This window comes from Misgurnus anguillicaudatus, chromosome 4, assembly GCF_027580225.2.
Source record: "Misgurnus anguillicaudatus chromosome 4, ASM2758022v2, whole genome shotgun sequence".
In the NCBI taxonomy this organism is placed as follows: domain Eukaryota; kingdom Metazoa; phylum Chordata; class Actinopteri; order Cypriniformes; family Cobitidae; genus Misgurnus; species Misgurnus anguillicaudatus.
Genome location: NC_073340.2, coordinates 8369293 through 8395056, shown reverse-complemented (window position 1 = coordinate 8395056; position 25764 = coordinate 8369293). Strand labels below are relative to the sequence as shown.

Here is a 25764-nt window from a genome sequence, read left to right as displayed (position 1 = left end):
GGATATTGTCATTTAAAAAGTGGAGTTGCAGCCCTCAACTGATGTTTATGTTGTCGTTTTGTGTATTGGCCACCAGCTTTAGCCACAAGTTTTGTGATTGCAATACCAGTTTTGGCCACAATCCTACATTCTGTTCTTTTAAGTACAGTATAGGCTGGCAAAATATTGTCCTATCCTAACAAACCATACATCAATTGAAATTTAATTAATTGATGATGTATAAATCTGATTTTCAAAAAGTTCGCCCTTTATGTGGTTCAGGATCACATATTTTGTGAATATGTCTAGCAATACTTATGGTTCTTTAATAATAGCAGGTTTATATAATTGAGTTGTTTCCTTTATAGTTTTTTTGTAGTTTTTTGTAGCAAATTTCGATTAAAAAAATCCCTTGATTCGCAAAACAAAGTTTACACGCTCGCTTGAGGTGGTTTTTGATTAAGGCGAAAAAGAGTAAATGCGAAAAATGCATTTGCCGAATTAATTCTCACGTAGCGAACAAACCGCAGGAGTGACATATGGGGCTCGACGTCATTGCAGTGTCCTTGCTGCTAGTGGTATGCATTAGCAATGGGAGAAACAAAGCTTTTCGAAGCTTCGAATCAATTGAACCAATTGCTTCGCAAATTGATTCAGTTTTTCGAAGCGTTCATAACAGCATACACGCTGGCGACACCTGCTGGTCAAAATAGTGTAAAAGCAGCAAGATCTTTCCAAACGTTTTACATTTTCTACAAAATAATAGTAAGATTGTTCTAAGAATATGTTTTTAAGAAAAATTAATTATTTGATTTAATTAAGACATAATTAAAAGTGTATTCGGTGTTTTTTTTTTAGTTTTATTTATGGCAAAAAAAATCATTAAAACGAACCCCCTTTTTAATTATGCACATTTTGTCATTAAATCAGTCTATAAACAAAAAGTAGAGAAAATTGTAGTGTTATTTGTCAGAAGATGAATGTTTTATGAACTTTTATAATAAAACTGACCCGAGTTCACCTACACTGGTCATTTATGATTAACTCCCCCTAGTTGTGAATCGTCGGATTTTCGAAACAGTTATGACGTAATGAAGCATCGTTTGCTAAAATCACGTGACTTTGGCCAGTTTGAAACAAGCTCCGAACCAATGATTCAAAACAAAAGATTCGTAAATGTTTCGAAGCCTTATGAAGCAGAAGCAGCGCTTCGAAATCGCCCATCACTATGCATTCCTTCTATGCACAGCATTCACAGCAAATACATTAATTACTTGCCCTATTGTGACTACATGCAGTCCTGCCTCCATTTTACATTTATAAAACTTGATTACTTTACCTCATGTGTTAACATGATTTCTTATTGTCCCATCTGATTGATGGCCTTCAGCGGTTGAGTTACAGATAACAAATCTTATCATTCCACACTGCTTCAGAGCGTCATATATTATCTACGTCATTGTTATTGCTCTGATACTGCGCCCTCTAGTGGCAGATTCTACAAATTGTATCTTTAATGATGATTCATTTACATATGCCAATAAAGTAATCTTTTATAACATTACAGTAAAAAATGAGTAAAATTGTACACTCGTCAGATGTGATTCAATAATTCAACTCTTAAAGAAGCATACATTTTTGGTCAAGATTTATTTTCTGAATAAATCTGAAATTACAGGAAGACAGTTGTATTGCAAAGACAGAATTTGGATGAGTTTCAGAGTTTGTTTTTAGATGACTGATAAGTTATAACTAATCGAAATCATCACCAGAAACCAAGAACCTGCTGAACAAAGTTTGTTTGATCATAAAATCCTTGTCAAACTCTTTCATGTAACTAAAAACAATATAAATACTACTGTAGGCATTTAATGTCTATGCTTACTGACTATGTCAGATTAGATCAAATTCAGTAAGTTGCACAAAAAAATGTTTACTATGGATTTAATGCTCATTGCTTTACGTCTTGTACATATTAATGGCCCAAATTTGTTGCAAAGTGATACTGCTATATCTAACCAAATGTTCATGCAGACACATACACAAAATAAAACACGTAAACACAAAATACACCAATTCCAATAAAAACTACCATTATTGTTTCAAGCCAATAATAACTTCCATAGCATTTTCAATTTCTCATCAAGGCTAAAGTCTTCCCTCAACATTTCTTAAAATCTCCCCTGACTGTATTCATGAATAACTTTGCTCAGGTAGTTCTTGACCTAATAGAGAAATGAACACAACAACAGCACACAAACACGACACAACAAAACTAACAATTATTCATTTGGCTCGATGTTTAGCCCTAGAAGTCATCTACTACAATTTAACTCTGAAACATTATGCAAGAAATTGTAACAGCAAAAATTTCACATTACAACAGTTCTCACATATCTTAAATCACTTTTTTCAATAAATCAACGTTTTTCGTCATCATGCAGTTATTTGAATGGGATTGTGCACATCTTCAGTCTTCATAGTTTGTGTTTCAGTTTCAACCAATTTAGAAAAAATATAAAGACTTTAATAGACAATAAAGGGGAAGAAAATACTTTTCAACCTGTAAATCTTCAATTAGATGTGTTTACCAATACAACTACTACTACACAACATACATATCCCCGTTTCTCCATCTCACAATCAAGAAAAATGCAAACACACTTTCAGTTTTGTTCAAATTTTTTTCTAAGTGTTGGTAATGGTGTAGTTGACTATTCATCTGCTTGTAAGTCAAGCTACTATTGAGAGAAAAAACTACAAATGCTGCACTATGGAAAGCAAGTTTGTCTGTGTCAAGACTAAGAGTGTCAGCAAGTACCAAAATAAACTCAACAGAGAACATCATGAACTACTTTACAACTGAAAAAATATATTTCTGAATACTAACAAATCTGATAAATTAATTCAATTCAAAACAACAGTCTACGAGTCAGAAATATAAACGCTTTGAGTACATGCAATATCCGTGACATCATCAGCATCCCAAACCTCCGGAAAACCTTGAGATTTGTTGCATGTACTGAACTTAAATTAAATAAATTATATAACAAAGTACTCGATTTTTACACAAACTATCACGCACCTCTAATCATAAGTTCAGTTTTGTCTTTAGACCCGAATTGTTCCCTTTGCATGTTCACAAAAACGATTCTCCACTTGCGCTCCTTTCATTTTTTGCTTCATATATTGCTGTAGAGAGTTTTCCGGGAAGCCCTAGAACATCTTCCCAAATCATTTCCAGCTGGAACTTGATTCAAGCTTATAAATCTTCACATTTATTGGTTCATTGCTTTTCCACGAGTAACAAAGTACAACCTGCATGTCATAGTTTTGATGTACTGTCTCTACTAAATCTCGGTCAGGAATGTAAGCAAAATGTCCTGCTCCTACTTTAAAACTCACCGAATGCTGGAGAATCAAATACTGATCACTCATCTTTATGAACTACATTGTGTATATTTTTGCTTTTAGTTTAGGGCGTCCGCAAGTGTTAAAAAGTTGTAGTCACTTGCGAGTATGTTTGTACTGTTTTGATGGGAAGCTGTGAATTTACTTGTGCGTTATGAGCTACACGCAGATCTCTATAGGAGTGGTGACCAGTATGCGGCTACTTGGAGGGCTGTCTCTGGCCGAACGCTCGTAGCTATTGGTGGAAGACACGGAGCTGTTTGTAGACACGGAGGTGAAGTGATGAGCCGGGGCCGTCCCGGGCTCCGCCGCATTGCTCTTGGTCGCCGGAGACAACGTCTGCTGTTTCATACGGTCCACAAGCAGCTCCTCTTCCTCAGACGAAGAGTTCAGCGCAGCCTGGTGGTGGCTCCCTCCGCCCTGCGTGTCCAGCATCCAACGGTGCCCAAAATGAGCCAACACGTCTTTGACCGAACAGCGCCTTTCCTGCTCCAGAGACAAAAGCTTTCGGAACATTCGCAAGGCTTCGTCCGTGAAGCGGCGCCATTGTGACGGTACCGTACCCGTCCTCCTCCTCTGCCAGCGCACGAACTCCTCATAGAAGGTGTCGGAGGGCATGGCCTTCTCCCAGGGGAAGTTTCCGGTCAGCATGCAGAAGAGCAGAACTCCAAAGGCCCAAACGTCAGTGCTGTAATCTACGCAGAAGCCCTCGTGCTTGGACGTGTCGCAGAGCTCCGGGGCCGTGTAGGGAATCGTTCCGCTCACGCGTTTCACGGGTGAGCCGGCTCGCCTCGTCATGCCAAAGTCTGAGAGCTTGACCTTGCGGCACTCCTTATCAAAGATCAAGATGTTCTCGGGCTTGATGTCTCTGTGCACCAGCTTTTTCGAATGAAGATAGTCCAAAGCAATGGCCACCTGATGGACACAACGCTTAGCTACTGGTTCAGGAAGTCCGACCTAAAATTAAAATGTTGATAATCAGTTACTGATGCAACAGTATTATACAGTGCAAAAACTTGAGGGAAATGTTTCTTATAATCTTTTAATCTGATTGTGTACGAAAATAATAGTATTAAGTTTGCCTTATACTTCTGTGTAGCCTCTACGCATCAGTTTTCATTAATACTTTTGCGTCGTCGACATGCAATTAGCGAGTGTTCACACCAAAGCTCTTAAACGCCAGACAGACACCGACTGCCAGCTTTATTCATCTGAGCGCTTTGGTAGCTGTGATACTTCTGCCTTGTTTATCAGTCATTGTACGATGCACCGGTTGGTTGATGTAATATTTGTCCGGCTTCTCCTCCACTGTGATTGGACGGCCGTGTGAGAACTGACATTGACAAGCTTTTCACTCGAAGTTGAATATTTTTAATATATAAATACGAAGTAACTTTCAAATCCGAAGTTAAATCATTCACTGTCTTCCCTGTTGACTCGATGAGGTACGAGTAAATGTCCGGGTAAGACACCTCTGGCCAATGGGTAGCGTTGTTACACAAATTTGACACTGGGAGAATGAAAGGGACATGTTTTTAAATTGACCAAATTAAATTTGTTGATGTATCTTTCGCACTCTTTGGCACGCACGGTGGACATATAATTACTCAACATGTTTAATCGGAGTGAATTCTTAAGTTATTTATGCCTGTCGGGTAGAGGCTATTCACACCAAACGCATTTTAAACGCTTGGAAACGCAAGGCGCGACGCACTGCTTTTTAAAAAAAAATCGCTAGGCAACCACCGAGTCAGCTGTCTTGTCAATCAAATATTGAAGCGTGAGCGCTCTTTTGCTGTTAGCTGTCATATTAGCAAAAACTTCGGCGCTTGCTCTGACCGTGTTTGAGGGTGAGAGGTGCACAAACACGCAGGAGACAGTGAGTGGAGTCCGGTTGATCCAAACAACCGTAAACCTCCGTCACCACAACGAAAGGCCCGCCTCTCCCCTCATTTGATTGGACAATGGAAAGAACCGAATGACATTGGGCGCTTTTCTGCTCTCAGCGCTCCTTCATAAGTGCGTGCTGCGACTGGCGGCTAAAACCTCAAGGCGTTCGGCGCATACGCTCCCTGCCCATAGAATATCATTAAAAAAAGGAGCATGCAACTGCCATAAATGCTTTTGGTGTGATTGGCCCCTAAGAACGTTGCTTTGTTCCGCTATTTTGTATGGAAGTCTATGAGAAGTCTAGTTTGTTTTCCCCCAAAAAGGGGTGGAGATGAAATTGACAATCAAGTTTCCGGATGTGCCGGTAGTCTGTATCTTTATTTGTTCTCTTTTTATCATATCTTAAATATGGGTAGGTTTCTTCAAAAATACGAAATTTTGAGCAAAAAGCTGGATAGTAATTGCATTTTTGTGAAGGACTTTTGTTAAGAGATCAGATTAAGAGTTTTTACTATTGGCGTGAGTGGATGCTTCAGTGTTTTATAAGTTGTGTAAGAGCATCACCTGGTGGATAATAGCGGAAATATGGATTGCCGTAAAAACTCGTCGTTTTCTCTTCATTGATAAGATAACTCGTCAGTGGCAGGGAAAGGGTTAATATCACTGACTGATCTGTGAATATTTGTGCGCAATGCAATGGGGAATATCACTTTTCTGCTTTCCTACCATTTGAATGTTTAATATCAGCTGTATTCAATTTACAATTTTTTTTACAATATTTTACAATAAAAAAGTATTCAAAAATTGCAATATTGTGTTACACTTTTTACTTTACTTCACCTATTTTTTGTACTTACAGTGGAAAAATAAGTATTTAAACACCCTGCTATTTTCCAAGGTTTCCCACTTAGAAATCATGGAGGGGTCTGAAATTGTATTCGTAGATGCATGTCCACTGTGAGAGACATAATCTAAAAAATATCCAGAAATCACAATATATGATTTTTAACTATTTCTTTGTATGATACAGCTGCAAATAAGTATTTGAACACCTGTCTATCAGCTAGAATTCTGACCCTCAAAGACCTGTTAGTCTGCCTTTAAAATGTCCACCTCCACTCCATTTATTATCATAAATTAGATGCACCTGTTAGCTGCATAAAGACACCTGTCCACCCCATACAATCAGTAAGAATCCAACTACTAACATGGCCAAGACCAAAGAGATGTCCAAAGACACTAGAGACAAAATTCTACACCTCCACAAGGCTGGAAAGGGCTACGGGGAAATTGAAAGCAGCTTGGTGAAAAAATGTCCACTGTTGGAGCAATCATTAGAAAATGGAAGAAGCTAAACATAACTGTCAATCTCCCTCGGACTGGGGCTCCATGCAAGATCTCACCTCGTGGGCTCTCAATGATCCTAGGAAGGGTGAGAAAACAGCCCAGAACTACACGGGAGGAGCTGGTCAATGAACTGAAAAGAGCTGGGAACACCGTTTGCAAGGCTACTGTTGGTAATACACTAAGACGTCATGGTTTGAAATCATGCATGGCACGTAAAGTTACCCTGCTTAAACCAGCACATGTCCAGGCCCATCTTAAGTTTGCCATTGACCATTTGGATGATCCAGAGGAGTCATGGGAGAAAGTCATGTGTTCAGATGAGACCAAAATAAAACTTTTTGGTCGTAATTCCATTAAACGTGTTTGGAGGAAGAAGAATGATGAGTACCATCCCAAGAACACCATCCCTACTGTGAAGCATGGGGGTGGTAGCATCATGCTTAGGGGGTCTACACATGGGACAGGGCGACTGCACTGTATTAAGGAGAGGAGATTTTGGGGAACAACCTCTTTCCCTCAGTTGGAGCAGTGAAGATGGGTTGAGGATGGGTCATCCAACATGACAATGACCCGAAGCACACAACCAGGATAACCAAGTAGTGTCTCTGTAAGAAGCATATCAAGGTTCTGGTGGGGCCTAGTCAGTCTCCAGACCTAAACCAATAGAGGATCTTTGGCGGGAGCTTAAACTCCGTGTTTCTCAGCGACAGGCCAGAAACCTGACTGATCTAGAGAAGATCTGTGTGGAGGGGTGGGCCAAAATCGTAGGTGGACATGCACCTACAATGACAATTTCAGACCCCTCCATGATTTCTAAGTGGGAGAACTTGCAAAATAGCAGGGTGTTCAATTACTTATTTTCCTCACTGTACCTATTCTTGATTTTAATTACAATTACTACTATTTATAATCTTACTTTACAAAATTATATACTTTTTTAAAGCAATAAATGTGGCACAAATTTCAATAGTTTTAATAAAAAAAAATGATTACTATTATTTATTTTAATTTTAAACCTTATCCAAGTATGAAGAAAATCACCCAATAACAGCCCAGAACAGATGAAAATTCTTTCAAAAGCATGTCAATATGAGACCAAGAAGCTGCTTGTTAAAATGAAAAGAGTGCAATTTTGCTTAACTGTGAATATGTGAAAGATGCTAAAATATAATACATTTTTGATTTAATTTAGATGCTATTATTCACAACATCATAGTTTCATGTGTGCTAATCCATAGTTTTGATGAGTTTATTATTATACAAAAATATTAACTAAGGAACGTACAGTAGTGTGTATGAAGTATGCTTTATAATGTTAAACTTCAACATGTTTTTACCTGTGGAGGAATGATGTCAAATAGGTCACCAGATGGTGCATACTCCTGTGCAAATACATAGTACTCCTCTGTTTCAAATGCAATGCCAAACATGTTGATAATATAGGGACATGGAGACAGATAAAGCGAGATGCTGTATTCTCTTAAGAAACTCTTCAGCTTGGTGGTTTTCTTCTTTAGAAATTTCAGAGCCATTCTGTTGCCTATGAGTTGAGAAAAAACAACTGGTTTAGTTATACATTTAAACAATATTGGACGCACAAAACTTTTAAAAGAAATAATGAACACTTGGTATTAGTAACCAGGGGCTGTCAAACTCAAAAAAAAAAAAAAAGGAAAAACACCAAAGGACAAAGAAATGGTATCAAAAGCATAGTTCTTATGATTGTACCATATGACCAACTTTTATTTTTGGGTTAACTTTCCAACAAACTGGAGGAGAGCTGCGCCATACCTCTGATCTTGTGGATGACAAGGTCCACCTTCCCATAGGTGCCCTTGCCAAGCTCCCGTATGACTTCATAGTACTTGTTGACCTCGACTTTCTCCAGGTTTTTAGCGGCAAAGAGCTGCAGTTCCTCCAAGATGTCGACAGACACGCGCGAGACGACGGGAGAGGAGCTCATTCTTGCAGGGGAACAGGCGTGAACACAGCTGCCGACAATCGTTTGGCATTACTGTAATCATAAAAAACACATCGAGTCAGGGGAACGCATTTCAATTTCAAAACGGCCTTTCCCTATCGGGGATTGAACATTCATTGACCGGAACATTGCTACAGATTGCCTCGTGTCCTATTCCTGCCGCAGGGATTGTAATTATTCTGCAGATCTCTGAGGAGCCAGATTCATTTCTCCTTATCTAACCTACTAATCTCTTAATCGTTTCATGTCTCGGTACTAGACTCACTAACTTGCAGTGTTTGGGTGCAGCTGAGAATAATGTAATTTGTAAAACAACGCTCTGATCCATATATGGTCTTTCTCTGTCTCTAATGATTATCATTTATAATGCAAAACCCTTAACCAGTCAGAACCGTTCAGGAATTACGTAACTATACAAATGAAGAGTTTCGTTGCAAAACGAGATAAATCCATTTTTTAACATTTTTGTCAAAACATGTTTATTATTATGTTATCATGTTATTATTTTGTTTTATGGTGCTACTTAGCTGTATTTTTTTAAGTTATGAAGGTTTAAATCAAAACAAACCAACTGCAGTTGAATTGAAGTTAATATGAATGCACAACCAAAAAATGAGATTTCTGAACAATTAAAAAAACGGTGTTTATCTCGTTTTGCAACGAAATTCTTCAAATATTCCATTACAGACCTTCAAATCAAATGGTGCTTTAAATGAAAATGGATAATATTATAAACCATACATGGCCAAAACTACGTTGACACCTGGACCCTGGATCACAACACCAGTCCTAAGTCGCACGGGGATATTTGTAGCAACAGCCAACAATACATTGTATGGGTCAAATTTATAGATTTTTATGCCAAAAATCATCAGGATATCAAGTGCAAATCCTGTTCCATAAATATATTTTGTAAATTTCCAACTGTAAATATATATAAAAAATTGAACTTTAGTAATAAGTGTTGCTAAGGACTTCGTTTGGACAATGGTGAATTTCTCAATATTTCGTGTGATTTTTTTTGCACCTTCAGATTACAGATTGTTGTATCTCTCAGCCAAATATTGTCCTGACCTAACAAACCATACATCAATGGAAACAATTATTTATTTAATTTTAGATGATGTATAAATCTTAATTAAAAAAAATAGCACTTATGACTTTTTTAGGGGTTCAGGGTCTTAATGTGACCTTATCTATGAAAGATTAGGAGCATCAAAGGTTGATTTTACACATTGATTTTAATCTTTGGTCTAATTCAGTGTTTCCCAATCCTGGTCCTCGAGGCCCCCCTGCCAGAAAGTTTTAGATGTCTCCGTATTTAACACACCTGATTTAACTCATCAGCTCGTTAGGGAGACATGTTTACCATTTTTGAAGTAGGCTGATAAGTTAAATCAGGTGTTTTAAATAAGGAGACATCTAAAACTTTCTGTCAGGGGTGCCTCGAGGACCAGGATTGGGAAACACTGGTCTAAGTCAATATTGAAGATATAAAGAAAAGCTATTATTCATGTTGTGGCACAAATGTTCTTGGACATTAAGATTTCACACACAAAATTGAAGCCATCATTTATTTCTGCAGCTCAAGTGGTTGAGCATTGTATTAGTAACGCAAAGGTTGTGGGTTCCAACCTATACTTAAAAAAAAAGGTACAAAAGCTTTAACCGGGATTGTCACCCTTTATTAGTGATGGGAGAAACAACACTTTTCTAAGCTTCAAAATCAATTCAACCAATTGCTTCAAAAATTATTCACTGTTTCGAAGCACTCGAAACACCTAATTATGGCGCCCCCTGCTGGTGAAAACATCATAAAAGCAACAAGATTTAAATCCAAACATTTTTCGCTTTTTACAAAATAATTGCAAAGATTTTGCTAAAAATATGTTTTAAAGAAAATGAGTTATTTAAAGGTGCAGTGTGTAATTTTAGAAGAATCTCTTGACAGAAATGCAAAATAATATACAAAACTATATTATCAGGGGTGTATAGGGGTGGGCGATAAACCGGTAGACATAATTAACCGGTAGAAATTTGTCAACCGGTAGAGATTTTGGACTATCGTTTTTATCGAGGTTACGCGCCCACGTCACGCTCCTGTGCACGTGGTCGCGAAAACGTAACGTTTGTACACGTATTTAAGCACTGCAGTTTTAAAACACGTTATTTTAAGCCATTGAAAAACAGACAACAGATCTGTATGCGTGCGTTCTTTCTGTGTGTCAAGAGCGGACAAGTCGCGCAACCGCTGCTCTTTTTGTCTGTGAGAAGCGCGCAAGTCGGCGACCGCTGCTCATTAAGCTCGTGAGCATTTTTCCGCTTTATTGGCCTTAAAAAGACATATGCGTCAAAATTCCCGTCTTTGCATGCATCCTCATAAACACGACCAGTTAGGTCTGAAGGGAAAGTAAACAGCTAAAAGAGAAAGTGCATGTGTAACAGTGTATTGGATCCGGACTTTGGTCTTAAAGGGGAAGTTACCTAATTTTGCTCCTGTCTGTCACTCGTGTTAATCAAACAGCATTGAGAGAAAATCTCTCACTGCTCCTGATTAAATCACTTTTCTACCTTAAATAAAAATATATGTAGGCTTATACATACATGAATAATTATTTATTATCATTCTTATATCATTGACTGTTTATCTTCAGAGAGCTTAGGTTTTGTTTGTTTTTTATCTTCTTTCTATGCTTAGAAATTTTCATAATTCTCACAGAAAACATATACATGGTATTAAAGATTTAAACCTTATTAAAACATAAAAAACTCTACCGTGATACATATCGTTATCATGATATAAAATTAATCCTATCGTGATAGAAGATTTTGGTCATATCGCCCACCCCTAGGGGTGTATAAAGACTTTTCATAATGAACCGTTATGTTTTTATTACCTTAGAATGAGACGTTTTTATCTACATACACCGAGGGTCCCCTTACATGGAAGTTGCCATTTTGTGCCAGCATGTCTCTACAGTAAAAAAAGCTTGTCCATTAGGGGATCTAAGTTGTCTCCGATGATGACATGTTTGTCCGGTGGCGGCTACTGTAGCTTCTCTATGCATTTTAAAAGTGAGGGGTAAGCAGTAAACTGAGCCATTGGTTGCAATTTGCAACCTTACCACTAGATGCCGCTAAAATTTACACACTGCACCTTTAACTTAATTAAGCAATTAACTCTTTCCCTGACAGCGTTTTTTTTTTGCCAGCCAGCAAGTTGCCAGCCAGCACCAGCATTTTTCATGATTTTCAAAAAAGTTTCAGAATATGTTTTTCTTAAAATATATAAACATAAAATATATAAAATGAAAGAACAAACCCTCTGCTTAAACAAAAAAGTTTCATCCTACCTTCATCAAAACATACATGGAGTTTTTACTGTTTGGCTTTAGGGGATACTTACGGGTTTTATAAGTTGGGTAAGCAACCTGGTGGATAATAGTGTTATTGCGGAAAGCCGGAAATACTCGTCATTGGTAGCGAAGTGTTTTTTTCTTAATTGACAATGGCGGGGAAAGAGTTAAGTAAAAGTGTATTCTGTGTTTTTTGTTTTATTTAGTGCAAACAGATCATTAACACTCCACTTTTAATTACTTTTAGCTCCACTTTTAATGATGCACCCGTTTGTCATTAAATCGGTCTATAAACAAAAAGTAGGCAAAATAGTGTTATCAGTCTAAAGGATGAAAGATGTTTCGAGATCAGCCATCACTACTTTTATTGTCCTAATAATGTACCTTAGGGTTCCTCAAATCTTGGAGGGCTGGAGCATTGCAGATTTTAGCTCCAACCCTGATCAAACATACCTGAGCAAGCTAATTTAAGGTCTTCATGATCACTAGAAAATCAAGTTTGGGTAAGTTTGATTAGAGTTGATTAGGGTTGGACCTAAACTCTGTAGTGCTTTTGAGGAACCCTGCTGTACCATATAGGTACAGATATGTATAAATTTGGTACCGATATGTACTCAATAGGTGTACTTTTGGGGTATTGCCCCAGTGACAGCTAACGTACCTTTTTTCGAATAGTGTAGGCAACACACATACGGATAAATTGTATTGAATGTAAGTCACTAGAAGTTGCTTGGATAAAAGCATCTGAAAAGAGCCTAAATGTAAAATGTAAATGTGGTGCAGTATTACTCATCAGATCAAAAGCTGCTGGCTAGCTTATGATGCTTAAGAAACAGAGCTGCACATCTCTCTGTGATGTCATATCTCTGATATAGCACTTCCTTGTTAAAACAAAGCATGAAAACAAGCATTTTGTACTGTTTGTGCACTGTCAGGTCAAAAATGGACTCAAGCTATCACTGGGGCATCACCCTTTAAAAAGGTCCTAATATATGCAATTTAGGTACAGATTTGGTACCAATATGAACTCTTGCAAAGGTGTGCTTTTTAAATGCTACCACCACAGTGACAACTAGAGATCTGACAGTGTGCAGCACTGCATCAAAGCCCTGAATTGGATACAGGATTCAGGGTTTATTTGCTGTACATCTCCCCATCAACTCCTCAGGGCTAAAAACATTTGATAATACGCTGCCCATTATTTGTCATACGTTGATCGTTCAAGAGTAGCAGTCAACTGTACAGCTTTAATGAAAAACAGATTTTGACACTAGCTTTCCTTGTTTCCCGTCTTTACATAGCCATTTAAAATCATGAAACAGTAATGGCTCATTTATTTCAGGGTCCAAGCTATCATTCTGCAAGCTTCACAGTTATTCGAGTTACTATATAGCCAGAAAGTACAAATCTAGGATGAAAAAAAGATGGAAAGCCTTTAATCTCTGTTCTGCCAGCCCAGTTTACCACTAGAATATTCATGTCGTCCTGGCTCTGCACGTCTCAGCTGTGTGCTTGGAAAAACAGCAACACGTCCTCCCTGCAGACTATGCTTGTTTTCCTTACTAACCCCCTAAAAGACTTGTTATCCTTTCTAAGCTGGTAACTGGTTGTACCCTTTTGTCTACAAGTAGATGGTGAACATTTTCCAAAGAGGATCACAACACAATGTTAGCAATGTATTGCATATGTGACCCTGTGTGAAATAAAGCTTAAAGTCTCAATCTAATTATGAGATGAGGAGCATTTTATACTATATTGGTCGGAGAAACACATTATGCTATTATATCTGACTTAAATATTACTTTAAAGAAAATAACTCTTCATTTTGCTTTTAAATCACATTGCATAAGACGTCTCAAACAAATTTGAAGCGGGATAACGTATTTCCATCAAATACACGTGTGGTATGGTACTTTTGAATGTATTTTGATGTTCCACTATGGCAAACGTATAAACAATCACATTAGGGTATCATCATACAGCCTGCGTCTCGCTTTAGAGTATGCATTCGAAGGCATTTACACACATAAATGACGCACCCTTTTCTATATCATTCCCCACCAGCCTTTTTTTTAAAAAAGTTGCCCGCCAGCATTTTTTTTTTTTGTGTGATTTTCACAAACAATTTCAAGGATTCATTTGTAAAGAAGGCACAGAGAGACTGTGATTAAAAACCAATGCTGTTTCATCAATACTGGATCTGACAGGAATGGCACAGCAGTCATATGTGAGTAAAACATTTTAGTACTATGTGTCACTATTGCTTTAAGATCGCTTGATATGTCCTGATTGTTTGTAACATCCGTGTCTAAACAAGTATATGTTTGACTGTTTTAATTTGCTAAAATCATTGAACAATTACACTGCAAAATATTGACTTTCTAATTTAGTATTTTTGTCTTGTTTTCAGTAGAAATATCTAAAAACTTGATGAGCAAAATGACCTAAGAAAATAAGTCTAGTTTTTAAACAAAAAATATACAATTTAAGTGAACTAAATTCACTTAAATTGTATATTTTTTGTTTAAAAACTAAACTTATTTTGTGCTTTAAACAAGCAAAAATATCTGCCAATATATTTTGTGTTTCCTTTTTTGTCCATGTGTCCTACGAAGGATACAACCGGAGCATCCGGAGGACACAAAGTAGGGATGTAAAGATTACGGGTTTAATGGTTAACCACGATAAAAATGTCCAACGCTTAGTATAACCACGTCATTGCCACTGTCACGGCTCCAAAACATTAACCAATAAGCAATAACGTTAGACACACATTTATTCACATCTGCTCCCATGTGTTTGTAATGACAGTGCTTCACATTTAAATCCAAAACAATTTCACATTTAGGAAAATCTAGTTGTTGTGAGTGTGACCCATTTACTTTACAGATCCATCTTTTCTATTCTTTTTCCATTTAATGATGTGATCTGATGAGTTTAAAGCTCTGTTTGTTTCTTCATTTATAGCTGTGAGCGATGGTGTCGTGCAGCTTTAATTCTGGGTCCTAAAATACACCCGATTTCTCAAAACTTACCCAGACAGATGACTTGATGATTTGTTCTGTGTTTATTTGAAAATCTGATTTACTCACTTGTGTTTTATCTGAATAAGATGAACATTTATCTCACAACCTCAAATGTTCCATAATGTTATTTATTTGATGTTTATGTTAACATAAGTGCACTTACGTGTAAAATCAATTTTAAATTTGGTTTGCATCAGTACTTTTTTCTAGAAATTGTTCACAAAACCATGATTATATAGATAACCATGGTGATTTTGGTCAGTTAATAACCCTAATGCAACATTTTCATACCGCTTCATCTCTAACACAAAGAATGCAGCCTTCTGAAACAAGACACAGCTACTGTATCCAAAAACATAGCAAATACCATAGTACTTTTGTTAGTGTATGAATCAAAATGGGGTTTATGGTCAAATCAGATTGTAGAATAGACATGAAGCATCTTGGACACAAACGTCTGCTGCGTGGGACAACATTGTATATATTTGTTGATGCAGAAGAACATCAGGTCATGTGGTGCAGCTCATCACCTGAGTCATTAAATAAAAACCGTGACACTCTCACCTTGTGTTTAAACCACAGGGGTGTGAAAGGAAAACGTTGCTCACATGAGACACATGCAAACACATTCACACAACAGGAAAATGATTGAAGAACACAGTGCCAGTACGATTATAAAGCCAATAAATCCTTATGGCACATTGGCATTTATGTCTACTAGGGGTGTCACGATTTTCCAAATCCTGCCATGCTATCTTTTGACTGGCTGTAGCTAGCGAAGTTAGGTGAGGTTAACTCGCAGCACTCAACACGTGTTTTTTCAGCTTGGCAAGCCGACCGGACGTGACGTGGGAGCGTGGCAGGATTGACGATTCCATTTTTTAATTCGCAGTTCAAGGTTGTGACTTAATTTCAGTCGATTCCGATGTAAAATCGAAATCGGGACACCCTTAATGTCTACTGTATGTGTGAATGTGTGGATGATAAGTAAACTCTTAAAAAATCCAGGGTTATTTTCCACCCACCATTGGGTTTAATTAATCCAGAAAATGTTTATAAAGTGTTTATAAACACCCAACAATGGGTTAAAATAACACAGCATTGGTTAATTTATAACCCAATGGGTCGTTGAAAAAAACTATGTCTATGTAAACACATGAATGACCTACATCAGAAACTAAAGCATTGTAAACCCCTTGACATCTACAGATCAATACGACTCAGATCATATTCTTTCTTTAAAGCAATTACATGTTGCAATATGAATTGACAATGTGTATGTGTCTGAAATGTGTATAGTGAATGAATTAAAACAATATGCCCCTGTAGCTCAACTGGAGTTGCAAGAGCAGTGCAAAGGTTCAATTCCCAAAAAATGCACACACTGATAAATGTACACTTAAAGGGATACTTCACCGATTTAGCATTCAGCTTTGTATCTGTAGAAACCCGGCAGTATTACTGAATGACCATGTTTCCCTCCCTCATTTCCCCCTGAGAGGAGAGATATCTGCATTTTGGTTCTGCAAAAAAGTCCTCCGATGATGCAAAAATCGTCATATTACATCATCGGAGGACTTTTTTGCAGAACCAAAATGCAGATATCTCTCCTCTCAGGGAGAAATGAGGGAGGGAAACATGGTCATTCAGTAATACTGCCGGGTTTCTACAGATACAAAGCTGAATGCTAAATCGGTGAAGTATCCCTTTAAATGCACTTTAAAGGAAAAGTTCAGCACAAAATGAAAATTATTTTATTAGTTAGTCACCCTCAAGTTGTAACAAACTTTTAAGAAGATATTTTGAGCAGTGTTTATGAGCACCATTGACTTCCATAGTAGTTTTCGTCACTACTATGAAAGTGAATGGTGCTCCTGTTTCAAACTTGATTGCAAATATGTTCAGAAATTTATACAGGTTTGTAACAACTTAAGGGTTGGATTAAAACCCCTTGCTAGGGATGCACCGATATATCCATAGATATGTATATAAAGGCTAGATTGCTCGTCCGCGCTGCTGGCCAATTGAGTGCAACGTCCGCATTTTGGCGGTCATCTTACGACAGGGCGCTCGCTCACTCGTAGCATTGAGTTTTAATGATGCAGGTACTTTTAAATGACCATAACTTGCTTAATTTTTTACAGATTTTCAAACGGTTTGGTTTGTTATAAACGTCAAAGATGTACCTATGACACTGCATACCTATACTAAAAATAAAAAATAAATTCATGAAACATGTTAAAGCATCCAGAATTATAGCCACGTTAATAACGTTTGTAAAAACCCAAACCGTTTGAAAATCGGTAGAAAATTGAGCAAGTAATGGTCATTTAAAAGTACCTGCACCATTAAACTCAATGCTACGAGTGAGCGAGCACCCTGTCGTAAGATGGCCGCCAGGTGATGCCGTTAGGGACTCCGCCTTGAGCCATCTAGCCTTTATATACATATCTATGGATATATCAGCGATGTTGCTTGCTATGCTTCTTAAAAAATCCGCTACATCCAAAAGCCAGAGGGCGCTCTCGTGCAGAAACGCAATATGGGCCGCAGACGAAGAACCACACACGCAGCTTCAGGAAATGGCTTAAGGGTATATTTATATTGCTGTTTTGAAACCTTTTCAGGTATTTTCATGATAATAAAGAATACGTATAATGATTATGTTTGACGAGTGTTGCTTTTTCAAATGCATGTTATAAACGACTCAAACTAACAGTAATTTCAGATCGATAAAGACTTACTGATCAAAAGCCGTAGTACATGAAATAGCTGTGAATAATATCATCTGTGCGATTCAGAATAGTTATCGACCACGTATTATTAGTGTATATCGTCATTTATGCACACCTACCCTCAGCCAAATGCATAAATGTCAGTAGTCTGGGTTCAGTTTAAGCACAACAGCAGTTTGGGGATGATGCTGCTGATGATAATCTGTTTATCGCAAATAAAAAGCATTTGTTTGCTTAAAGGCATTTAGCAGCAGTGCACGTGGACAGTGAATGTAAATTGCACTGCATCCACTAGAGGCGATCAGCATCTTTTATTTCTTAAACCGGTCTGCACGGTCATTTGTCACGGGCTCTCTGACAGCATCCATTTAACGGTGTTGAGATCCGGGTGACCTGCGGATACCTGCAGACTCTCTCATCCCATCCCTAACTGAGAACAACAGCAAACAGACACATGACTGCAGTCTCTCTACAGCCGGAATACATTTACATTTTAAAAAGGACGAGTTTCAGTATGGATTAAAGTATTTATTTATTTATTAATTCATTTTTATGAATTAAACATCATCATTATTTTGCTTTTTATATATTTTAACTGTTTTATTGTTATTGTGGTATATGTGGGTCTATATTTGTTTGTTATTTTTCATTCTAGTGCTTGTTTTGCCTGTACAGCACTTTGAACTGCATTGATTTGTTTGTTAAAGTGCTCTGTAAATAAAATGTGATTGATTGATTGATTGACTGATTGCTGGGTTCAGAGTAACCGACTGGAAATTTCTTTAATGTATCAAACATGTAAGGAATAAATGAAATAATTTTAATTATCAGAAGTGTATTCCATTTTTGTATTTAATAGCAGTTTTATCTGCAGCGTTGTTTGGTCTGCTGGTGGCATTAATCTGATGTTATTCATACAAACACCGGGACAGCTCATTATTAACAAACAACCGTGAATTCTGCAATGCCACGTTAAAAACCATCACCTGCTGCAACGTTACAATAATACTGAACGATATACAGGGATTTACTCACCATGAAATCCGTCAACAACGCGAGGGCTCCCGTCTCTAGGCAGAAATACAGCTGGTCGCAGTGATGACAATCTGTTCTCATGGTATATTAGCGCTTCTCTTATGTGCATTTGCGATGCTGTTGCAAAATCCGACGGTCAGTCGCACCATAACTCATAACCCGGTACATTAAACTGCCCTGCGCCTTTCTATTGTGCGCTCATCTGCCACTGCTGCTGCTGGGGTAAAATCATAAGGCGTGCTCGACTTCATGCGGTGCTGCGCAGACGGATCGGGTATGACATCGGCGTATAACAGAACATCGCGAGAGCGACTCAAGAGTTAGCTTTCGGAAATCGCTCTCGCGATATTTAATGCCACACGCTGTTTATTCTGCGCAGCGCTGCATGAAGAAGACAACTCCGCCCACCCGAGACCGTCAGCCAATGGAAGCATAGATTCGCCTCGTCTGTTGTAAATACTCCGCCTACTGTGAGCTTTGGTCAATCATAACACAGGCAGCCCCCACATTTTAGCCAATAGCAGCAGAGCTGCATCAAAGCGGCTTTATATTATGGTGTAAATAATGTGAGTAAATCCATACATTGACTGATATCACGGAATTATTATCTGAGGAGACTGAGAGGTTTCTACGAAATGTTCATAGAAAATTAACACCAGTTGGCTGATTAAACACTTATAAGTTAATGTTTAAGTATATATTATATATAAGCTTTTATAAGCAAGTAATTGGACATAAAATATTCATTTGAAACATTTTAAGCTCATTTGTAAAACAGCGGAGTGATACATAAACACATAGTCTACTGTAAGTAGTACCAGTCAAAATGACTAGCAGTACCCGGATGTGAGCGGTGCGGTATTAGGCAGTTATTAGTGAGGATAATAGATCTCAGAATGTTTTCCAGAGTGCTGTGTTTATTTTTTATTAACTTTAAAAAAATTTATGTTAAAGTTGTTTGCGTTAAAATGTGTTATTTTATTTTTTTTTAATTGTTGGTGGGACTTAAATCCTATGTTGATAAACATAAATAAAATAGGAACTCACGGTAATAAGTTATAAGTAAATTACCATATCAAATAGGAAGAAAAAACGATCAGCTAACGTTAACTAAATTGTATTATAATAAAGAGATCTAAAAGATGGGAAAGGTCTATGAATCTAAAAACGGTATAAAACATAAAATATGTAAACTAAAAACATTGAAGTTATATACATATATATACAAGTAAGAAAACATAAGAAAAGTTATAGCTCAGATGCAAAACTCTCTAAATGCTTCTCAAATGTTTTCTTGTAAATAAGAATATTTTTTATCAGGCTCTTTTTAGGTCACGTAATTTCACTAAATGGCAATGAAAAGGTCTTATTTTCACAAATTTCACTTTAGTCACTTAATTGGTACTTTACAAATGTTAATGTCTTTCACTGCAAAATCCTCTAAGTACATGCAAAAATCTCCACTTGCCACTGTTCTTTCTGAATAAAGGTATAGCTAAAAAATTCGGTCAATATCATAATATATTCGGTAACCCTCATTTAACAACAACAAAAAAAAAAACTACGCACGCATTCGTTTATCCAATTCCTCTACCATGCACTTAGATGTCTTTGCTGAAAAATCATTGTGGGGTTAATTGGATTCTGCCAACAAACCAGTATTTCTGAAAGACGCGAGTGCAGGGTTAAGCAGATTTGAAACTAAAGTATTTATGCCGAGAGCGTTAAGTCAATATCATCTCATTTTTGACGGATATGTCGTTTAGCGGCTTTTGCATGTGAGCTCTTCATATATTTAGAGCAGGCACTTTCAAAGTGGTCAGAGAAATGTGCACAAACCAAACAAGAATTTGAATTATTTCACAATGAAATATATGGATTCATACTTCCTCTTTATTTCTACGTGATTTCCTAGCAACTTTACAGACAAAAATACCCACAATATACACTCACCTAAAGGATTATTAGAAATACCTGTTCAATTTCTCATTAATGCAATTATCTAATCAACCAATCACATGGCAGTTGCTTCAATGCATTTAGGGGTGTGGTCCTGGTCAAGACAATCTCCTGACCTACAAACTGAATGTCAGAATGGGAAAGAAAGGTGATTTAAGCAATTTTGAGTGTGGCATGGTTGTAGGTGCCAGACGGGCTGGTCTGAGTATTTCACAATCTGCTCAGTTACTGGGATTTTCACGCGCAACCATTTCTAGGGTTTACAAAGAATGGTGTGAAAAGGGAAAAACAACCAGTATGTGGCAGTCCTGTGGACGAAAATGCCTTGTTGATGCTAGAGGTCAGAGGAGAATGAGCCGACTGATTCAAGCTGATAGAAGAGCAACTTTGACTGAAATAACCACTTGTTACAACCAAGGTATGCAGCAAAGCATTTGTGAAGCCACAACACGCACAACCTTGAGGTTGATGGGCTACAACAGCAGAAGACCCTACTGGGTACCACTCATCTCCACTACAAATAGGAAAAGACTCTATAATTTGCATGAGCTCCCCAAAATTGGAGTTAAAGACTGGAAAAATGTTGCCTGGTCTGATGAGTCTCAATTTTTGTTGAGACATTCAGATGGTAGAGTCAGAAATTGGCGTAAACAGAATGAGAACATGGATCCATCCCTTGTTATCACTGTGCAGGCTGGTGGTGGTGGTGTAATGGTGTGGGGGATGTTTTCTTGGCACACTTTAGGTCCCTTAGTACCAATTGGGCATCGTTTAAATGCCACGGCCTACCTGAGCATTGTTTCTGACCATGTCCATCCCTTTATGACCACCATGTACTCATCCTCTAATGGCTACTTCCAGCAGGATAATGCACCATGTCAAAAAGCTCGAATCATTTGGTTTCTTGAACATGACAATGAGTTCACTGTACTAAAATGGCCCCTACAGTCACCAGATCTCAATGTGGATGTGCAAATCTCCATCAACTGCAAGATGCTATCCTATCAATATGGGCCAAAATTTCTAAAGAATGCTTTCAGCACCTTGTTGAATCAATGCCACGTAGAATTAAGGCAGTTCTGAAGGCAAAAGGGGTTCAAACACATTATTAGTATGGTGTTCCTAATAATCCTTTAGGTGAGTGTATATCCTGAGACAGATTGTGATCTTTATAGAAGACTTATCATGTGGCAGTATTTGACTGGAAAGAATAAAGTGAGACAGGCTCGTTCAGAAAGTTTTATTTATTGATGAACTTATAGTAACAATTTAAACTGAAAAAATAAATTTCTATAGCAATTAAAGGAGTGTTTCTAAAACAGAACAGATTTCAAGTCAATTCTACGCTAAAAAAGGGCACAGAGGATAAAACTTACATTAACTTTCAATAAAATTGTGCAATATGGCATATCAGTAAAAACATTAAGAAAGGTTACATAAAAATTACATTGAACAGTGTTCAGAATGTTATTTTCAGATTTTCAGGTAAGATATAAAGATGTCTACACAAATAAGAACAGCTCTATTGTTTTTGAATGCAGATGCTGGGCGAGGTTCTTAATGCGACACAGTCGAACATTCTGTGCATCTCCAGCGCTATAGACTCTATATATGTGATACCTCTCCTTCTCCTTCAGTGCAAAATCCAGCTCATTCGCAGACATGTGAATAAAGTTTCTTTCTCTCTTAACGGTTGTTTTGACCTCCACAAAGATCTCCGTAGTGGTGCCCGCTCTAGGCCCCGTGTTTGCGAAAGTTAGCTTGAAGTCACATGGTTGGCCGCTCTCGCCTTTTTCATTGAACCAGGTGATGTCAATGGGCCCAGACGAACCTCCGTTCTCTTTCCAGTGGGTGAGGAAGGAGAAAACCAGCTGCTCTCCCCACTGTCCAATACATGCTGTATCATCAAATTCTTTGGCGATCACCAGTGTTTGAGGCAGGGCGCAGTCCAGTGCCAGATCCTCCAGGAAAGCCTCTGGATCTATGGGTTTGGTCCACACAGCATTATCAAGCGTCAGAGGTGGCCGCTGTAGGGTTTCAACTCCCTGGAACTGGCTTAAAACCAACTCTGGTACCTGGGCACTAGAAAGAAAAGAATTTCAAAGTTAAGTGAAAATGCAAATAAAAACATGAATAGCAGAAACGCAGAAGTAAATACATACTGTAGAGGAGGTGTCTGAGATCCGTGTTGTTCAACTGCTGAAAGTGCTGGATTGGTTTGGTCCTCTGTCGTTTCAGGTTTTACTTCTGAAGAAGTGTTTGTATTCACAGGCTGTTGAGGGCCATCCTCAGACTTGATCTCCTGTATGATGGGCTCATTCTTTTTTTCTGCGACCAAACCAAGTTTAAATTGTTAAAATAACATAAACATGATTACAGGATTATTCCACTTTTATTAAAAAAAAAAATATTTCCTCTCCCCCATGTCATCCAAGAATTTAAGTTTTTTGAGAAAAACATTCCAGGATTTTTCTCCGTATAGTGGACCCCATTAGTTTACAGTTTCAATGCAGCTTCAAAGGGCTCTAAACGATCCCAACCAAGGCATAAGGGTCTTGTCTAGTCAAACGATCACCCAAAAAAATTTTAAAATAAAAATGTACTTTTAAACGACAACTTTTCATCTTGCACTAGCTGCGTGATGTGCCAGCGTGACCCTATGTATTACGTCATCACATGTTCAGATGTTGTTGTATGTGAAATGATACTAATTAAAGGTGGTCTCAGCGAATTCATGCGTTTCACATCTCCTCACTATCTGCTTGCTACCTGTCCGCTGATCAAACTGTAAAAAAATGCGATCTCTGTAGACAGCCCAGGCTCCACAAACTGCAATAAAAACAAAGTGGCTAAACCTATCACCAGAAACGATAACAAAGTGTTCCAGACAATAAACAACAAGAAGGATTTGGGGGTGGGGGTTGGGCGCGTTCATGAAAGCACGGAAGGGAGAGGAAGGGGAGGAGTTAGCTACACTCTGTTTGTTTGAAAACAGTTCAAACATCAACAAAAAGTGACGTCGCACAGATTCGCTTAGAGCGCCTTTAATGTCTTGGTGTCAGTTTATTGTTTAAAATGGTCCGCAAGTGTGCGTGATGTGACACGTGACTTTTCGACGTGATTACGTAATACATAAGGTCGTGGTGGCGCATCAGAAGGCTAGTGCAAGACGACAAGTTGTGCTTTAAACATACTTTTTTTTACAAAAAATTACGATCGTTTCGCTAGATAAAATCCTTACCGTGGGTTCACACCAGCCGCGTTTGAGGCATCAAATTTGCGTCTACCTTGTCTAGTTTGCCGCCTTAACGTTTTGAGTTTACTCACTTTATTCGCGCATGAAAGCAGCGTGTGAAATTCCTGGGAGGGGCTTCTGCCACCCCGCTCGCCCCCTGTAATCACATCACTACTAGAGCAAGCTCCTGATTGGTTAACGCGGCGCGTTTTTACACCAAAGTTCAAATTTTTCAACTCGCCACGACAACGTTCAATTCGCGCAAACTAGACACGCGAATGAGGCGGAATCGTGTCTACTGCGCCACGCTAAACGGCTCATTCACGCCGCGAGACCCTTAGACGTGCGTCTTTACATAGACTTAACATTGAAATCACTCGCGTTTGACGCCTCTACCGCGGCTTGGTCTGAACGCAGCATTAGGCCTCGGTTAGGATTGTTTAGAGCCTTTTAGAAGCTGCATTGAAACTGCAATTTTAAACTGCATTAAAACTGTAAACTGTTAGGGTCAATCAAGTCACTATATATAGAAAAATCCTGGAATGTTTTCCTCACAAAAATCGATTTCTTCTCGACTGAACAAAGAAAGACATAAAAATCTTGGATGACATGGGGGTGAGTAAATTATATAAAAAAAAATAATAAAAGTGGAATATTTCTTAAATAAGCTTTTTGGATAATACAAATTGAATGTTCAAAAATAAGAAGGCAAATTATGGGCACAATATCAAAATTGTTTTAAATCATGAAACTGTGCTGACCTGTGATGTGTGGGTTGCCTTCACTTGGCTTGGGACTCTGTACATGGTGATATCTTGGATCTACATGGGCTGGAGGTTCTCCAGTTCGTTCCTGGACCTTCATGTTGGATGAGCTTCTCTCAAATCCAGATCCTGATTGACCGGTCACCATCACATGAGCTGAAGAAAGAGGAGCTGGAGGCGGCCACATCTTCATCACCTGCTCCACAGCCTGGCTGCCTAAATCCACACAACACACATTCTTTATAAACCTCATAAACATTTGCAACACTGCCACGGTCAATTTGGAACATGGTCAGATGTCAAAGTACACTAACAACTGATATTAATATTAAATTTACAGCGTGAAAATTCACCGCTATTTTAAAGGGGACATTTCTTCTTTTTTAAGATGTCAGATAAATCTTTGGTGTCCCCAGAGTATGTATGTGAAGTTTTAGCTCAAAATATCATTTAGAATTTTTTTATAGCATGTTAAAATTGACACTTTGTAGGTGTGAGCACTGATACGTTTTTGGGTGTGTCCTTAAGATGCAAATGAGCTGATCTCTGTACTAAATAGCAGTGCCGTGGTTGGATAGTGCAGATTAAGGGGTGGTATTATCCCCTTCTGACATCACTAGGGGAGTCAAATTTCAATGACCTATTTTTTCACATGCTTGCAGAGAATGGTTTACCAAAAGTTACTGGGTTGATCTTTTTTTTTTTTTTACATTTTTTAGGTTGATAGAATCACTGGGGGCCCAATTATAGCACTTAAACATGGAAAAAGTCAGATCTTCATGATATGGCCACTTTAAAGAAATCGATGGTCAGACACTTGCATGTGCCATCACACAATTCAAACAACCATTTTTTATTTACCCATCCATTGAAAACATGCCAAGACGCTCCAAAATGTGAATGCCACTTTATTCACGATACATGCGGTTCATGGGAGTTATGACCCAAGCATGAGGATACATCTTACGAGGTTTACCCACAAATTCTTTTTAAAGCTTTTCATTGGTTAAATATCTGCAAAACCCACAGACAAACTACAAGGGTAA

The 25764-nt window shown here is 38.1% G+C and overlaps 2 protein-coding genes across 5 annotated transcripts in view; both read right to left on the bottom strand.

Moving 5' to 3' along the window:
• Positions 1–1612: 1612 nt before the first annotated feature.
• Positions 1613–19002, bottom strand: bsk146 (brain specific kinase 146). Its single transcript, XM_055175514.2, has 4 exons — positions 18761–19002; positions 8419–8641; positions 7965–8167; positions 1613–4347 (listed from the first exon to the last, which is right to left on the bottom strand). Exons 2-4 carry the CDS (start codon positions 8588–8590, stop codon positions 3550–3552), a joined length of 1173 nt encoding a protein of 390 aa, XP_055031489.1. The 5' UTR covers positions 8591–8641; positions 18761–19002; the 3' UTR covers positions 1613–3549.
• Positions 19003–21945: 2943 nt separating this feature from the next.
• The window catches only part of LOC129420559 (uncharacterized), an 82716-nt gene continuing 78897 nt past the window's right edge, over positions 21946–25764 (bottom strand). For all 4 annotated transcript variants that reach the window (XM_073866615.1, XM_073866616.1, XM_073866618.1 and 1 more), the window contains 3 exons: positions 24716–24934; positions 22882–23047; positions 21946–22801 (listed from right to left, as the gene is read on the bottom strand). In XM_073866615.1, coding sequence (XP_073722716.1) covers positions 22222–22801; positions 22882–23047; positions 24716–24934 — 965 coding nt within the window. In that variant the 3' untranslated portion in view covers positions 21946–22221. The remainder of the gene's footprint in view (positions 22802–22881; positions 23048–24715; positions 24935–25764) is intronic.

Coding starts and splice junctions, on each gene's coding strand:
- bsk146 (XM_055175514.2), bottom strand. CDS start 8,590: ATGAGCTCCTCTCCCGTCGTCTCGCGCGTGTCTGTCGACATCTTGGAG. Junction 8,168..8,418: donor TGTCATCCACAAGATCAGAG/GTATGGCGCAGC, acceptor CTCAACTCATAG/GCAACAGAATGGCTCTGAAA. Junction 4,348..7,964: donor TTGACATCATTCCTCCACAG/GTAAAAACATGT, acceptor TTTTAATTTTAG/GTCGGACTTCCTGAACCAGT.